This window comes from Cebidichthys violaceus, unplaced genomic scaffold (assembly GCF_023349555.1).
Source record: "Cebidichthys violaceus isolate CVI_PGR_0920_01 unplaced genomic scaffold, fCebVio1.0.p SCAF_47, whole genome shotgun sequence".
Classification (NCBI taxonomy): domain Eukaryota; kingdom Metazoa; phylum Chordata; class Actinopteri; order Perciformes; family Stichaeidae; genus Cebidichthys; species Cebidichthys violaceus.
In genome coordinates this window covers 188,210-206,505 of record NW_027176672.1, presented here as the reverse complement: position 1 = coordinate 206,505, position 18,296 = coordinate 188,210, and the positions used below count along the sequence as shown (strand labels likewise).

The 18,296-nt window shown below is 43.7% G+C and overlaps 1 protein-coding gene across 1 annotated transcript; it reads left to right on the top strand.

Moving 5' to 3' along the window:
• The first annotated feature begins 1,144 nt into the window (after positions 1 to 1,144).
• On the top strand, positions 1,145 to 17,382 carry LOC137887013 (sodium- and chloride-dependent taurine transporter-like). The gene is given in 14 exon segments (XM_068729770.1): positions 1,145 to 2,175; positions 4,526 to 4,755; positions 4,856 to 4,990; positions 6,623 to 6,857; positions 7,398 to 7,530; positions 8,801 to 8,935; positions 11,030 to 11,133; positions 11,288 to 11,412; positions 12,737 to 12,849; positions 14,546 to 14,587; positions 14,589 to 14,684; positions 15,266 to 15,368; positions 16,956 to 17,056; positions 17,170 to 17,382. Coding segments are annotated over 14 exon segments (1,761 nt in total). The 5' UTR covers positions 1,145 to 2,164; the 3' UTR covers positions 17,368 to 17,382.
• Positions 17,383 to 18,296: the final 914 nt, after the last annotated feature.

The window sequence follows — 18,296 nt, the reverse complement described above, 5'->3', positions numbered from 1 at the left end:
TGTTTAACTCAGTTATCCTCATTGTATTTGTGTGTGTTGATGAGAGCCTCTGTGTTCACGTCTTATTGTTAGTACATGACTATGTAGTATAAGATGATACTACTTATGTTAATATTCTCACTTCTTTCGCTGTGTGTGCACGCATTGTAAAGGGTCAACGTTGCATCACTTAGTAAATATGATCTTATTTTCTGTTTATAGGTTTACTTTGAAACATCTGCAGATCAACAATAACCTCAATGTTGTTATGAACGGTCCTTATCAAATGAACCATACATAAATGAACATATCTGCTCAAGTGAATCGATGTGTGTACAGGAGATGCTTCGTGTGTTCTCGTGCCTCCAGTGACGGCCGTCGGGCCGTCGGGCTGCAGGAGGCTGTCGCTTTAAGAAGCTGTTGCATGAGAGAAGCTGGTGATTTTCCACTCAAACTGATATTAAATTGTTTCACTCGGCGTTAAAACGAGGACCAACGGGCTGCTTTGGTGGAACGAGGACAGGTAATCAGGCTTCTTCTTTACGCATCGACTCACTTATTTAAGTGTTTTTATTTGCAACAAAAAAAACACGCAAGATGGATATACAACTATGATCTATACACACGCTGTTTATCAGATATCTCTCATCTGTAAAGGTTGTTTTTCAAACACACTGCGTGCTGTTCAGTCACGTGTCTCCGTGTTTTCAAGCTGCTGCTTCATTTTATTCTCATATAAATAATCCAGATTTGCTCTTTTTCTTTGACATGGTGCGTGTCCTCATTATTCCCACAACGCTTCCGCTATATATAAACACAACATAGAGAAGAAAGACGTCCTGGCGTTTCACTGCTGCTTTAAAGAAACCTACTTCAGCAAATATAGTTTTGGTCATAAAAGAAACGCGCCTCTGTTGTGGCCTTTGAACCCGGGTCCCTGTGTTCAGTGATAACGGCTCGGTCCTGGTCCTGGTCCTCTTTGATCGCTGTTTGGGGGTCTGCTATGATGCGTTCAGGCGCAGCCCCGACTTCACAGTAACATGTGATGTATGACTGTGTGTGTGTGTGTGTGTGTGTGTGTGTGTGTGTGTGTGTGTGTGTGTGTGTGTGTGTGTGTGTGTGTGTGTGTGTGTGTGCGTGCGTGTTTAAACGACAGCTTGTCATCAGCTGATCTTTAACCCCCCCCATTTAACTGAGCACATCCTGCAGAGGAATTTTTAATTGACTCCTGCATACCGGACCTTTGTCCCGACATCATGAGCTCTCAGAGCAGTGAATATCTAAAGAGAGAGACAGAGAGACAAAAACAGAGAGAGAGAGAGAGAGAGAGAGAGAGAGAGAGAGGGAGACAGAGAGACAGAGAGAGACAGACAGAGAGACAGAGAGAGAGACAGACAGAGAGAGACAGAGAGACAGAAACAGAGAGAGAGAGAGAGAGACAGACAGACAGAGAGAGACAGACAGAGAGACAGAGAGAGAGACAGAGAGAGACAGACAGAGAGACAAAGAGAGAGACAGACAGAGAGACAAAGAGAGAGAGAGACAGAGAGAGAGTTAGGAGACGCCTCTCCTTATTAGGAGTTGTTATACCGTTGATACTGTACTTGTTTACATTTTGCAGATAACAAACCACATGTCATGAAAAGAAGGGGGGGGATTTATCTCAGGATATATTTGTGAGAGAAAAACATTTGTTTTCACACAAAGATGCATTTCATATTTCATATTTTATTGCTGTTTGAAAGAAAGGAAGAAAAAAACACAAAAAATGTCAATGCTGCTTCAAGATCATGAAGCCAACTCAGAGTAGGGTGTCTCCAACATGAACGTGTGTGTGTGTGTGTGTGTGTGTGTGTGTGTGTGACACATACTCCCCCCCACCACTTGGCTCTGTGTGTGTGTGTGTGTGTGTGTGTGTGTGTGTGTGTGTGTGTGTGTGTCTGTGTGTGTGTGTGTGTTGGAAGTGGAAATTTACAGTCTCCCACGTTGGTACCTGAGTTGTCTGTCACAGCGAGGCAGCGTCCAATCTCCACTTTGGATTTAATTGTCTTTAGCCAAAGGGGGCGGGTCCCCCCCCCCCCCCGGCTGTCAGCTCCACTTCTCGTGACCCATGTCGGCATAAAGGCGTTCAGTACAGAGGAATGGTGACAGCTGAGAGAGAGGAACTCTGTACATAGTCGCAGCCATGAAGGAAATGTAAGTTTCTCTGAAACTGCTTTAATGGAAAAAAGATTTGATTTGATTTGTATTTATATTTATATTGTATTTGTAGGGTTTTCTGCTTGAATCAAATGAAGAGAAGTTGTACAGCGTTGGTGTGTGTGTGTGTGTGTGTGTGTGTGTGTGTGTGTGTGTGTGTGTGTTTAAAGGTTAGATACATAGAGGGAAAACAGAGCTGCAAGTAGATTTCATTGTTGTCTTTTGTGATTCATTCATTCATTTGTGACAGGATGAATGAGGATTGAAGCAGTTTTTTTTTCTTTTCTTAAAGGTTAAGGAATTTGTGTTGAAGTGTGTCTGGTTTAAATCCCAAGGACAGTTTGTCTTAAGTCTTATCTGGCCTCACTAACACCACACCGGCAGGTGAAGCATACGCTAAGCAGACGAGGGGGAAGAGAGAGAGGGGGGGGGGGGGGGATGAGAAGCAGAGTGGGCAACAACTGATCCAGTTATGTAAGGAGGTCTGAGAATGGAAAGCGGTTCTAGTTGACTTGTCATGCATAACAGGAAGAGAGGGATCGTGGAGAGCGATGGACAGAGTGAACACGGGGGGACGGGGAAGCGCTGATGAAGAGACGTTTAGTTCTCTGGATGTCTTCTTCTATTGTTGAGTCGGGACACTCTCTCGCTCTCTCTTTTAAATATCAGTTCCACGTGTTTGTTTTTCAACTTGGACCAAACGGGTAAATAATTTGGAAGTGTTCTTCGGTCTAAGTTTATTCATTTATTCGATGCCTGCAGCCTTAAAGGGGGAAGAATTTGATGTTACTCCTCTTAAAAGAAGAGATAATCCCCCCCCCCCTTCAATTAATCCTGTGTCTTACCATTAATTACTGCTCCCTATTGTCCTATCTTTTTGTTCTTTGTCATTTGCCAGCTGGGAGCTTAAGTCACAGTCTTGGCACGTCTCACAGTTATTCCAGTCCCTATTAGGGGTTCTGTTCTCCTCTTCGGCTCATGCGCTTGGAAATCAGAGGCCTCTCTATCAGTATTAACAAATCCTGTCTTTCTTGGAAAGGCGGTTTACAGTGTCGATACTCAAGTGAACTTAAGCTGCGGTGTCGTCTTGAGAGCAGCAGCAGCCGGCGGCTCTAAATTTGGACTCCGGAGGGTCGACTTGTTGCTGATTCGGTTGCAGAAGATGAAAGCTTTAAGAGGAAACTTTCCCCCCGGGTCAGGGGAGGTTTTTAAAGGGCGTGTATGGCGTTCAAACATTCCCTTCCTTTTTCCTTCATGGACAATGTGCCCCCCCCCCCCCCCTCCTCTGTGCCTAAAAAAATACACCTCGAGAGAGCAGAAGCTGGAGAGCAGAGAGCTGGAGTCACAATGTGAACCTGCACATGCTGTCGTCCTGCAGTTTGGGTGATGTCTTTTTAGGAAATATGGTTATTGATTTTAAAAGGTTTTATTCCAGAAGAGTAGAGGAGAGGAAACATGTCTCATTGGAAGTCCTCATACCCTCATATACATATATATAATATATGTATACATATATTATATATACGTATATATGTATACACATATATATATATATATATATGTATATACATATATATATATATATATATATATATATATATATATGTGTATACATATATACGTATACATATATTATATATACGTATATATGTATACACATATATATATATATATGTATATACATATATACATATATATATATGTATATATATATATATATATATATATATATATATACACATATACATATATGTATATATATACGTATATATATACGTATATATATATACGTATATATATATACATACATATGTATATATATATATATATATATATATATATATATATATATATATAAGGGTTAAAGGTGACAGAACAGATACAGTCAGGACGTTTTCATTGCTCTAACAAAGCAGGAGTGAATCAAGTACAATCAAATAATAACAAAACTCTGGGTGATATTTTAGCTGTATAATTTGCAGCTAGCCTATAAAAGTAGATAATAAACTCAGTGGGTATTCCGTGTATGTCTGGTTTAAATCAGCTCCCCAAAACATCTCTCTTGTCCGAATGACCTCCGTGCATCAGTTGTTCAGATTAGCAGGATTAGCGACATGGTTCTGTGCGTCGTGTACTCAGCGGCTACACCGCACGCCGTAACGCAATCAGGAGACGGCATTATCTCCTTAAAGCCCCGCCCACCCCTGTGTCTGACCCCGCCCACATCGGTGTCAGATCCCGCCCACCTCTGTGTCTGACCCCGCCCACCCCTGTGTGTCTCTTTGTCTTTGTGTCCCTGCATCTTACGTGTCTTTGTAACAATAAAAACATGTGTTGCCGTCCACAGCATGGCACAAAAAGAGAAGCTCCAATGCTTGAAGGACTTCCACAAGGACACTCTGAAACCTTCACCGGGGAAGAGTCCCGGCACGCGGCCCGAGGACGAGGCCGAAGGCAAGGCTCCTCAGAGGGAGAAGTGGGCCAGCAAGCTGGACTTTGTCCTGTCCGTGGCCGGAGGCTTCGTCGGATTAGGAAACGTCTGGCGATTCCCTTACCTGTGTTATAAGAACGGCGGAGGTAGGCTTGAAGATACAGGACAGAGTTAAGCCAATGAATCGTAAGCTGGTGATCGTTGGAGATGTCTCACTTTCTGCATCCGCCCCCCCCCCCCCCCCAGGTGCGTTTCTCATCCCTTACTTCATCTTCCTGTTCGGCGGCGGCCTGCCGGTGTTCTTCCTGGAGGTCGCACTGGGCCAGTACACCTCAGAGGGAGGGATCACCTGCTGGGCCAAGATCTGCCCCATCTTCACCGGTCAGTCCGAGCACGAAAACGCTGCACGTATTCACACATACAGACGGAAACAGAGGCTCAAATCACAGCTCAGATCATCCACATCTTCAATATTCAACGCTGAGTGAGAGCATCAGCTGTTCAGTCCAGTTCAGTCTGCATTCAACATGCACTCATCACTACTTCATTAGGCTGCTTTGTGTTATGTGAAAGACAGTGAAGAAGAAATATCACAACTCACAATCAGCTTTAAGTCAAATTTTAAACTTGACTTGTTCATAAGTATGTTTGCACACACAAAGACTCCATCTTGGTGATTGGTGCTTGACAATAAACACATTAAAAATTTAAGAAATATGAAAATGTACAATAGAATATGATAAACAAACAAACCATACAATGTAGTATGTTAAAATAAGTCTGCTATTAAAGAGTTAAGTGTCTATTTAAAGTGAAGATGTATGTGAACGTGAATGTGTGTAGCTGTCCTGGGGATAAATATGAATATAAATATGAATAACAATGAGGGACAAAGACAACAAAGCTGGACGAATAAACGTAAAACACAAACAGGACTGTAGTTTAAAATGGTGTAAATATAAAGATTATATAAATATATATATAAAAAGCGTCCGTCTCTTGAGTGACAGCTGAAGATAAGCGGCGAGGCGGCGAGGCGGCGAGGCGGCGCGCCTTCAGCTGCCGCCGTCTCGCTCTCGCTCGTGTTCACAAACACGGCATGCAGAGAGAGGAAGCCGTTCCTTCTGTACCGGATCTCCAGCAGCTGCTGACGGTCTCCACTATTCAGGGAGCGCTGAGGCCGCAGCACAAGTGGCCACAGATCTGACCAATCACAAACCTCCTCATTGTCCCCCCCCCCACCTTCACACACACACACACACACACACACCTGTCACAGCATTGACTTGTCCATCAGTTTGCATTTGGTATGTGGGAATGAGGCGGTGGGGGCGACAGAGATGAGTTTAAAAATACTCCTGAGCAGTGGAAGAGTACCGGGGATTTCTGTGTCCAGGTTCGTGACAAAGTCATCTAAAAATAGTGTTAAAACACTAAGGACATTATAACAGTAGACAGCAGAGTCCGGCTCAGGACGCTTCCCCCTCGTTGGGTTGGTGAAAAGTCGGCTGTCATTTGTGTTCCTGATGGCTTTTAAAGTCGCTCGGCCACAATCTTCCGTAAAGAGTTATTTACCACTACGCTGGAAATCTATACCAGGGTCAGTAGTGGGCGTGGTTGTGTGTAGTCAGAAGTACACTTCTTCATCACTGGAGCAAGGCCAACCTCCGTTCTGAGAAGTGAAGCTGAAGAGCCTTAAAGCTGCATTCTCTCTAGTGTCCACCAGGGGGCGACTCCTCTGGTTGTATAGAAGTCTAGTCTAAAATGACTCTACTTCTCTCTTGATTTATTCCCTCAGTAAACATTGTAAACATGAGTTTATGGTCTCAATCTCTAGTTTACAGTCTTCTTCAATACAGCATGATGTTCATTTAGTACATTATGGTCCATTTAGAGTCAAACAGACCATAAAGCAGGGGATGATTTAGGGGCGGGGCTACACACTGATTGACAGGTCTCTACCATGGCGTCTACAACACTGAAAATCGGCCTTCCTTCCCGCCCCCTCTCCAGGTATCGGCTATGCCTCCGTGGTGATCGTGTCTCTGCTGAACATCTACTACATCGTGATCTTGGCCTGGGGACTCTACTACCTGTTCCAGTGCTTTCAGCCGGAGCTCCCCTGGGCCAAATGCAACCAGCCCTGGAACACCGAATTCTGCATAGAGGACACAGTCCGCCGGAACAAGACCGTATGGCTCGCAGCCAACATGACCAACTTCACCTCCCCCGTCACCGAGTTCTGGGAGTGAGTATTAACCGACACACAGACTATACTGAAGGTACACTGCCTCTTTAAGAACATATGAGTTTAATTTTACTTTTCTGCAAGTTAACAATATATCGTAAAAAAAACAAACAATTTCTCTGTATTTTTATATCAAAATGATCTTTTCTTCATGAAGTGTGCTCATGCAAACAAAGATGCTCCTACATTCTAATCATGCTAAGGATTTAAACCCCTCTTGTCACTGTACAGAGATCTGATGTTCGTTTCTTTTGGAGAATACGTAACGTGACTTTAAATGCCGCTCCACAAACTTTGACTTTATTTGTCTTTTTCGTTCCCTGTTTGCTTTGTTACATGTTTGAATTTGCAGATAATTCATAAATAATATGTTAATAATAATAAAGATATTCATGCAGCATTAAACACGTTAAAGCCTTGAAGCGTTCCTTCCCTCCTGCTACACCATGCGTCTGGTCGATCTCCACCGTTATCGGGGTTGTCACACGATCTCTTATCAAACTTCCACTAAGCCGTCGTGCGTCTCTGTCTCCTCTGCAGACGCAACGTCCTGAGCATCTCCAGTGGGATCGAGGACATCGGGCCCCTGAAGTGGGACCTGGCCCTGTGTCTCCTCGCAGTGTGGGTCATCTGCTTCTTCTGCATCTGGAAGGGAGTCAAGTCCACGGGGAAAGTGAGTCGCTGAAGCGGAGATGCGTCTTGTTGCTTATTGTGTTGCCTGGATGCTGTTTGGCCTTTACTTTCTTTTGTTTTACTGTTGCTTAGAGGAAAGACACATGCTGGGAAAGCACTGGTTGATTTAGAGGCACGAGCCTCTGCGCTGTCCTGGAGGTTCTTGTTGGCCAGACTCACTGTCGGCTGTGAAACGTCGACCGCTCAGCCTCCTCTCTGCTTCTGTCAGAAAGTGGGCCGGAGCCAACGAGACAACACTGACCTCTTTCTGTGGCTTTATTTTCATGTATAGCAAGGTGCCTTGTTGTGATTGGTGTGCATTAGAATGATTAATCTAAAGCCAAGTTGCAGGGAGAAGTCTGTATGCAGGGTGGTGCACAGCGTCATCAGGACGTCTGCAGGCTGCTCTATCAGGTTTCACACGCGGTCTGGAAAAACCTGGAAAACAGTTGACCGATCCTCCAGTCAAGGAAAACACGTAAAAGTCAAAAGTCCTGGAAAATCTTGTTTTAAGAGAATGAACTATTTGGCTACCTGTCAGAGCTCTGTCAGAGATCATATCAACGATCAGATGGTTTATGACCGGCTGCTCTCGTGATGTTGTGGAAGTACTGCTTTACATCTCGGGTTCAACGTATGGTGTGATAAAGCAAACTTGATTCTAGCTTTGAATCAACGTGTCAGAATGTCTCAGCGTGTGAGAGACGGTTTCACAGGTGAGTCACAGCCGTAGACCTCACGTCTTCTGAAGCACACTCCCTCAGAGATGAACATGTTAGTGAATGGAGCGAGATCATCAGTGGAAATAGTCCTTAGTTGGCTTAATTTACAGTTAACTGTCTCGTAGTTAAATGAATGGAAAAACTTACTTGAAATGTCGAGTGCAGCACTAATTCACAGTAATACAGTCGGTAAAGTCATTTTGCATCAAGCTTCCAGGAAAACGTGACCACAACAAGGAAAGACATGCTGATGATGTTGGGCACTTTGAGAGGAGTTATTATATAGTTTATATTAATTATATAAGTATTAGTATATAATTATTATATACTTGAGGCGTTCAGGGTGCTCAAAAGAAACGCCAGGTGCTCAGCGGGGCAAAGCCTGCTACAAAAACAAGCACTTCAGTGGAACGACGTTTCTCTTCACCTGCGGTCGATAAAAACAGAAGTGAGAACTTCTAAAAGGAAGCAGTGTTTTTACCTCGTTATATATGTCAGGTGATGACGGCTGCTCAGTGTTTTGGCTCATCGCTCCGTTGTCCTGTCTAGGTGGTGTACATCACAGCAACCTTCCCATTTGTGATGCTGATTGTGCTGTTGGTGCGTGGAGTGACCCTGCCCGGAGCATCCGAAGGGATCAAATTCTACCTTTACCCCAACCTGACCCGCCTACAAGACCCAGAGGTAGGATCAAGACCTCCTCTTCTTCTCCTCTTCATCTGTGGTAGAGCGCTGCAGGAATGAGTCCTACAACTGATTTGAGTTAAATTTGGTCTAAAATAAGGTGTGTGGTTAACACACGTTTAAGAGATTTTAACGTTTTGTTCTGGGATGTAAAATCAAATATATATTCTACGTATATTCTATATATATATATATATATATATATACATACACACACATATATATATATATACACATATATATATATTTGATTTATATATTTATATATATATATAATATAAAAGTGTGTTGAAAAAGGCGGTGGCTAACAAGTGGCTAAATGAGACGACTTAAAGTCCCCCCGACCAGCAGCCTTGTGTCATATTTCTTGCTGAGAGTTAAATGAGAAAGTTGATGCCACTTTTAGTTCTGTACTCTAAATATGAAACGAGAGCTGGCAGCCAACTAGCTTAGCATAACACCTGGAAATAGCTAGCATGGCTCTATCCAAAATCCACCTAGCAGCTCCCTCAGAGCTCACTAGTGAACACGTTTCATCTGTCAATCTGTGCAACCGAAGCGTAAACATGTTGGTCAGGTTTCGACATAAAACCCGATAGAACCACAACGTGTCGCTTGTGCTTTTTTAGACAACAACCAAGATTTAAAGCGTTCATATGTGGGTTTTAGATGCGCTGGTAGGCTGGTTTAGTTACCTTTGGACAGAGCCACGGTAGCTGTTTCCAGTCTTTATGCTAAGCTAAGCTAACTGGCTGCTGCCTGTAGCTCCATATTTAACAGATGGATATTGAATCGGCATCAATCTTCCATCTAACTCTTAATATCTAAATCACTGTAGTGTTTTTTTGTGTTTTGTCATATAACTCGATTACATCATTTATCATGAATGAGTGGATTAACATCAAGAGACGTTTGACTGTTTCACAGAGTTAATGTCGTTCATGAGGCTTCATGAAATCAGTGACATTGCACCATGTCACCACTACGTGTGCATTTCATTTTAATATTCTCTGTTTTGGACTCCTCGTAGAAGCTTTTGTGGAAGTTGTGGTGACTGTTATTGCATTGTTGCTCTATGTAATTAATGGTATCAATGTCTTTATACTAGCAATGGATCACATGACTACTTATGTGTCAAAGCGGTCGCTCGTACTCACAGGGAGTGATGACTCAGCTCAGCTCTTCCCAGCTTCATAGCATCTTTCAGCGTTTGGTTTTCTGTAACTTCACTGTTTTGGTTCCGTGTCGCCGCTCTCATCTCAAAGATCTCTGCTGCTCTGCTCCTCAGACAGACACAGGTATGATAGATATGAACACAGTGAAGCATTCAGCTGCTTAAGAGGCACACATCTCCTTCAGGAGGATGAGACCAAAAACAGAGCAAAAAGTGGAGTAAATATTGGACTGGACATTCATGATGAAGCCAGAAACACAGATACAGGAACGTTCCTCCTGTGAGTGCTACCAGCAGCCATGTTGGTTGTTTACGTTCATAATGATCATTTTGCCGACTTTCTTGCTCGATTTAGGGACTTTTGCAGCTGTTAGATACTTTCATTGTTAAAGAGTTGGCAACTCTGGGCTGGTCTTTCTGCTGGATCATTGTTTTAAATCTAGCGTACTCTTGCTAGTTTCTCAAGTTTAGCGACCGAAGCCTTTGAAAGGCGACGTCAGTGTTCACAACCTGTTTCTGCTCCGAAGTGGACAAAGAAACCCAGTCATGGCATGTTTAATAAAGCGTTTGCCTTCAGTGTGAGCGATCACTCGTATGTTTGATCAGCTCACTAGAAGGAGCTCATGACATCATTTCTGTAGCATCACAGTCAAAGTAACCTGGACTTACAAATAAAAAGCATTTAGTACCTTGCCGCCCCCTCGACTGGCGCTAGACTTCCATTATATCCTCTTTCGTTCTACTTGTTCATCTTCCGTGTTTCCCTTTTCGTTAAATTTTCCTTCTTTTCAAAATAAAAGCACTTCCGCGTTGATGGGAAATAACAAAAATAAAAGCGACTGTGCGCACTGGGGTCCTTTAAAATTTCCGAAAAGTATGTAATAAACAGGTCGGCCTCACCTGCTCCTCTGTCTCCTCAGGTGTGGATCGATGCGGGAACCCAGATTTTCTTCTCCTACGCCATCTGCCTGGGAGCCATGACGTCGCTGGGGAGCTACAACAAATACAAATACAACTGCTACAGGTGAGCTGTGTTTCCGCTGGGGGGCGGGGGGGAGAGCGTGGGGACTGTAGTAGTGACAGCAACTCGTGTCAGAGACGGTTGCGTGAAAAGAAAATGGGAACTTCGGTTCCGCCTGTGTGTCATTAACAACCTCCATGACATATGTGTGACATAGGGACTGTTTGCTGCTGGGAGTCCTCAACAGCGGTACCAGTTTTGTGTCTGGCTTCGCAATATTTTCCGTCCTGGGCTTCATGGCACAAGAACAAGGGGTGGACATTGCCGATGTGGCAGAGTCAGGTACGAGGGTCCGAGGTGATGGCAGCAGCGATGGTGGGCGCTGTTGCCAAAGAAAACAACCCAAAAAAAGAGACAAAAGAAAAGACAACCGGAGACTTATCAAAAGAGCCAGTGCAGCACATTTTAAATGAGGGGGGGGGGGGTGATGCTGACATGTACCGGTATCGGCACACAATGAACCGTGCCGTCAAAGAGCTCGTCATGTTAGCAGCGTCACGTGTGTTTGACCAGAGGACGTTGTCAGACGGTTGAACCAGCACTGACTGTACTCTGCTGTGTGTGAGTGTGATATTTCTGACCCGCAGCACTGCACTGCGAGCCCAGCTGTGTTAACAAGCTGTGGACGTTCCGAGGTGGACGCCACACCGCTTCTGTCTCCGCCTTCCTTTTACACCCTATGTGGACGTTTTTTGAGGAGATGCGTCTTCTTTCTGCATTCTCGCTCTGTTCAATTTAAACTCTTGCTTTCTTTAAGACTGCAACTTGAATTCAATCAAACCACCGAGTGTGTAACAATGACAGGAGTTCATCATACATGAAAACACAGAACCAAAATCAATTCCTTCTTTAAATGTAGAATAACTCAGCTGTTCAACTGAGGCACTAGCTAATCTGAATGCTGACTTTGTGCCTCATGCTCCTATCATTATTATTATGATCATTATTATTATAATCATCATGTTGATATGTTGCATTTGCTGCAGTCCTCGTCTGCTTTCTTTCGTTTAGAGTCCACTTTATTGTAATTGCTCACAGTAAGTACCAGGAATGCAGATTAGGATCTTAATGCAAACAATTGGAAAAGTGCATTTAGAGTTAAATGTGATTCATACAAACGATATGCACAATGTACAGCAGCAGCATGAGCAGAATCTAGTGAATGCTATGTGCAGTAGAATGGTCTGGGTGTGTAATATTCAGCATAAACAGGAGGCAGTTATGTAATATATGACTACGTCACTATATGTAAAAGAGACCAGCTGAATGTGGTTGTTGATGTTTCACCACTAAAGCATGAAAAACACACTTTATTCCTCAAAGCAGCTCAACACTCAAAGACAACAACGAACACTTTAAACTGTTGGACATATTCATTGAAACTCTATGTGGCTTTATTGGCATTAAAGTACGAAACAAACACAATGAGTACACAATGATATTAATATGAATATTAACACAACCATAACATGTTGTTCTATAATACAGATCTTGTAGCTCAGCTTCTCTAGCTCATCCTCTTTATGTCGTCCAAGCTGTAAATCAGACGGAATATTAATCCCGTCCTTCTCCCCTTCTCCCCGTCCCTGCTGTGTCCTCCCTCCAGGTCCCGGTTTGGCCTTCATCGCCTACCCTAAAGCCGTGTCCATGATGCCGATGCCGACCCTCTGGGCCATCCTCTTCTTCATCATGCTGCTGCTCCTGGGCCTCGACAGCCAGGTCAGTGGCTTTCACGCGGACATCTTCCAGGTCCCGTGGGTTAGTCGGCTCCTGCCAGCCGCGATGTGTAAAACACATTAAGTGTCTCTCTGATCCACATCTAACGTCTCCGAGGTATCCGGTAACAGACAAGTAAAGCCGCCTGTTCCCACAAAGGCCTTTTAACTGTCACACTGGACCGCAGTGAGGATTCTATCCCTTTACAAAGCCCCGTAACACCACAAATTAAGTTTTAGTTAGTAGGAGTCATTATCATAGCTCGCATGCAAGTTTCCTAGCTTTGGTAGGAGGCAGAGCTTTGATTAAGACAAGATGATCTGCGTTGACAAAACACAAGTGTGTACCAGAGGGATTCGCCGGTCATATCGCATTTCCTGCCTCCCAAGTGTAATTCTACTCCTGTGCTAACTCAGTCCTGCCCACAGCCAACTGCGAGATCAGGCTCTAAATTTGAGCACATGTAAATACACATGAGGCTATTTCCATGAGAGCAATGCTGCCAGTTACAGTGTGAGTGTGAGTGTGAGTGTGAGTGTGAGTGTGAGTGTGAGTGTGAGTGTGTGTGTGTGTGTGTGTGTGGGTGTGTGCATTTTTTGACCATAAATTTCATGCAGATTTGCGGTCCTGAATGCTACATATTGTCGACATCGCTCACACATACATGCCACTGCTATGTGAGGGGCTTTTTGTTGCTTTTTTTTTTCGGGCGCAACAAAGAAGCATGTTCTTTGTGAACAGAGACGATTTAGTTATGACATCATGTAGCTTGAGAGGCAATGAGGAGACACAAAGGAGCAGGAGAGAGAGAGAGAGAGAGAGAGAGAGAGAGAGAGAGAGAGAGAAGAGAGAGAGAGAGAGAGAGAGAGAGAGAGAGGAGAGAGAGAGAGAGAGAGAGAGATTTGATTTTTTAAAAATTTTTATTGATCCAGAACAGATCACTGTCACGTCATCAACCCAAACAAACAAGAAAATAAAACAACTCCTCCAACAACAGAAACATACATATCAAACATGAAACTCAGCTTTTTACTTCAGTCATCAGTCAAAGTTGAACTTTCAACCTGAACTAAAGATCATAAAGTACAACAGACTCAAGAAAAGTCTTAGATTTCATCTGTCAATAGTGCCAATTCGTTAGACCGGATCGTCCCCTGAAGGCAACGCGGTTCATTGGTTCCATCAGCACACTTCTTCTTTTTTAGAGAGAGAGAGAGACAGAGACAGAGACAAAGAGAGAGACAGAGACAAAGAGAGAGAGAGAGACAGAGACAGAGTCAAAGAGAGAGAGAGAGAGAGAGAGATGGAGACAGAGACAGACAGAGAGCGAGAGAGAGAGAGAGAGAGACAGAGAGAGAGACAGAGACGGAGAGAGAGAGAGACGGAGAGAGAGAGAGATGGAGAGAGAGAGAGATGGAGACAGAGAGAGAGAGAGAGAGATGGAGAGAGAGAGAGAGAGAGAGACAGAGAGAGAGAGAGATGGGGAGAGAGAGAGAGAGAGAGAGACAGTGGTGCTCTGTTGTTTCCTCTCTGTTGTGTCTTGGTAGCGACAGACCAGAGCTGCAGAGAGGAGCTCTGTTTAAATTCTCATTACTGCTCAACAAAGACAGCTCTCATTCTGTGATCACTGGTTTGTGGAGACAAACAAGAGCTGCCCCCCCCCCGGCTGAGAACTTAACAGTTGCTTTTGTCCCCACAGTTTGTTGAAGTGGAAGGACAGATCACCTCCATAGTGGATCTGTAATCCAAACTTCCTCAGGAAGGGTTACCGACGGGAGATCTTCATAGCTGTGATGTGTTTCATGAGCTATCTCCTGGGGCTGGCCATGGTGACGAAGGTAAGTTCACCAGCAGTCACTTCCCTCCTTCCTTCCTTCCCTCCTTTCCTCCTTTCCTCCGCTTAAGAACAGGAGGAGGAAGTCGGCGTGTTCTGGATCAACGGCGGAGATAACGCCACAGACTTTCCACTCTCAACCGTCGGCTGTCCCCCATTGTCACGACCAAATATGGCCTCCTATCCACATTCACCGCTCACGTCACGTGTGTGTGTGTGTGTGTGTGTGTGTGTGTGTGTGTGTGTGTGTGTGTGTGTGTGTGTGTGTGTGTGTGTGTGTGTGTGTGTGTGTGTGTGAATGGAACAAATTCGGAACGCCGTTTTCCGTTTAGCAGTTAACCGTGCTTCAATGGCGTCTCAGCACCTGTTTGAACTCTGCCTCCGTTGGTTGGGCGCCAGCATTCTAGCGCGCGGCTTTTCAACACCCCACCGCCCTCTTTAATGCCTCTTTAATGCCCTATTTAATGCCCTATTTAATGCCCTCTTTAATGCCTTCTTTAATGCCCACTTCTTCTGTGTGACTTTCTTCAGTTCGACAGACATCACAGAGATAATTCATGTCCCCCCCTTCTTCTCTCGTTCCAGGGTGGCATGTATGTGTTTCAACTCTTCGACTACTATGCAGCCAGTGGTGTGTGCCTTTTATGGGTTGCATTCTTTGAATGCATCGCTGTATCCTGGGTTTATGGTAAGTGGAGTAACTTGTGTGTCGTTTTTCAAAGTCATGATCGTAAACAGTTGAGAAAAAAAGCACAAATGATGTCTTTTGGTGGTAAACAAAGGTGTCCTTGTGGTTCTTCCCACATCAGTAGTAAATAACTTTAACTGCAAGAAGAGGCGTGGTGGTGGTGGTGGTGGGGGGGGGGGTTATGATTGGCTATCCAGGGTTGCCTCCCAACAGATTACATCCTGGTATTATTAATGCAGGAAGAACGTTTAGAACTATTCTTCCACTAATAGAAGTGTTGTTACAGAACGTCTTGATTCCGTTAATAATAAATGATGCAGCTGCTGCTACATGAATACGTCTGTGACATGATTATTCTACATGTTTGCTTTATTTAGATCATATTTTTGATGGATTTTTCTTTTGCTAGTTATTTGTATAGTTCAATTATTTCCCTGTTTAGTATATTTTTGTGTAATTATTATTTAGATTTGTTTGGTTTCTGGTAACACTGTGGGCACCTGCTGTTGTATATGTAGGGAGGCAGGTGTGGGACCAGCATGCACCTGGGAGGACCAGCGATAGCCATGATTTCATTGTTCTTTTGTGTGCTTGTTTTTGGAGAAATATATGATAAGAAACACAAACATGTTGCGTGGACAAAGGCCTCTTTTGCCTGCGTGTACCACGTCCCCATCGGGCTTTAGATTTTGTCTGGCAAATGACCACTGCACTAATAACTGCTCAGAAAACCAGATATTTAATTTATCTTTCCTCCATTACTATCGCTTTGAACTGGTCGAACCCAACCTCTGTATCACTACCACAACATTCACAGACAACACCATGACAGGAGTAACGCCCCACATCTGAACGATACGTCAAATACAAAGTTCAGCCAATTAAAAGACGTTAACTCCGCTCACCTTCAGTCAATTGTCCTTCGGTTCTATCAACAGGGCTTTAAGAGATTAAACAAATGAAAGTAAAATGATTTATTTCAGTCTTTTCTCAAATATTTGCTCATCTCATCATTGTGGAAGTGGCTCAAATAAACAACATGAGAAGGAACAATGCCTCTTTGGTTGAAGTCTTCACTGCCAATAGACGTATGCAACCTATTACAAGTCCAAACTGTTGGGAACCAGCGTCCCAGACTCCTCCAAGCTCTTGTTTTTATCGTCTTTACAAAAGATGCTATTGTAGCAGCATCACAAAGGACCTCACCAGCTGCTGCGCTTCATCCGTAGTCCCTCGCCAGATGTTGAAAAGGAACTAAAAACAGAATAGAAGAACTTATTGTTAACAAAGGAGCACAATAACAAACATCAGCGCTGCACACAACTCACTTAATGATGCCATAAAACACACCGTTGACTACAGTAAACTCTGAGGAAGGATAAGCGATGACCTGACAAAGCCGAGACTGTGTGTACTTTAACAGTGTTCGGTACGTGACCCAGTGGAAATGTACTGCAGTTAAGAGCAGACACAGGAGATAAGAGGCAGATAACAACACAATAACACAGGAATAGTACAGACGCTGATATCTACAGTATTTGCTGAAACATTTTTTTATTATTCATGTCATTCTTTGTTTTGGAATAGGAGTGGATAAATTCTACGATGGCATTGAGGATATGATTGGCTACAGACCAAACGCATGGATGAAATGGAGCTGGACCATAATCACTCCCGTCCTCTGCATGGTGAGAGACGAGCGGTAGCTTTTGGTCGTGTCCCTTTAACGCCTTGGACGAGATATTGTTGAAGAAACGTTGAGTACAACTTGTACTGATGGAAGCTTGTGTTTGTTTCCCAGGGCTGCTTTGTCTTCTCCCTGGTGAAGTACAAGCCCTTGACCTACAACAAGGTGTACGAGTACCCGGACTGGGCCATCGGTCTAGGCTGGTGTTTGGCCCTGTCCTCCATGATTTGCATCCCCATGGTGATGGTCATCAAGATCTTACAGTCTGAGGGACCCCTGATCGAGGTGAGCTCCATCTTTTGGTACTTTTAAAGAAAGAGAAATTTGCAGAAATGCATTTCTCTTCTTTTTTGTCGAGAGTTAGATGATGTTGCTCTGATATCGGTACCCTAGATATGATGGTTAGCTTAGCTTAAAGAGCTAGCCTGGCTCCGTCTGAAAGTAACAAAATCACCAATCGGCTCCGCCAAAGCTCACAAATGAACACATTTTCTCTTGTTTGTTTAATCGGTACAAAAATCAAAGTGTAAAAGAGTCACATGAGCGACTGAGACAGAATGTCAGTCGGCTAGTTTACGGTAGCATAGCTAACGTCTACGTGTACTGCAGAAGGTAAACGGTGAAGAAGCACAGAACGCAACTGTTCTTAGACGATTACCAGTAAAACATTGTGTCAATAGACCTGCAGTAGGGCTATTGTCTATAGTTCTACTCTCCAAAGTTAGTAGTTATTCAGACACAGAATTGTTAGTTAGCTAATATTAGCTAACATTAGCTCAATGCCGTTGTTTTTTGTCTATTAGACAACAAATGTAATTTTCTATCATTATTTTCCACTGAAATGTGTCCGTTGTAATTATTTTTAATTAAGACACATTGTTAAACCTACAGCAATAATGTAGTAAACATGCTAGTAGATTAGCTTGAAAGCGGTAGTGCTAGCTAGGCTACTCCTCCGTGTGTCACATGACCCTCTCCTTCAACGATATTCTCGCTGTTTATGGCGGTTATTATGCTAAGCTAGCTAACGTCTCCTGGCTGTAGTTTCATATCTAGCGCTTCATGCATGCAGCCGGTGTCGATCTTCTCTTCTCAGGTCTCGGCGAGAACAATTTTAAATCAACATTGCTTGAGTTTGTTGTACATTGCACACATACAGATGTTGAATTACGTTGTTTTCCACTTAGAATCTGAGCCTTTAAACCCAGTTTGTGATGACCATTATTCTAATCCGTCGTCTC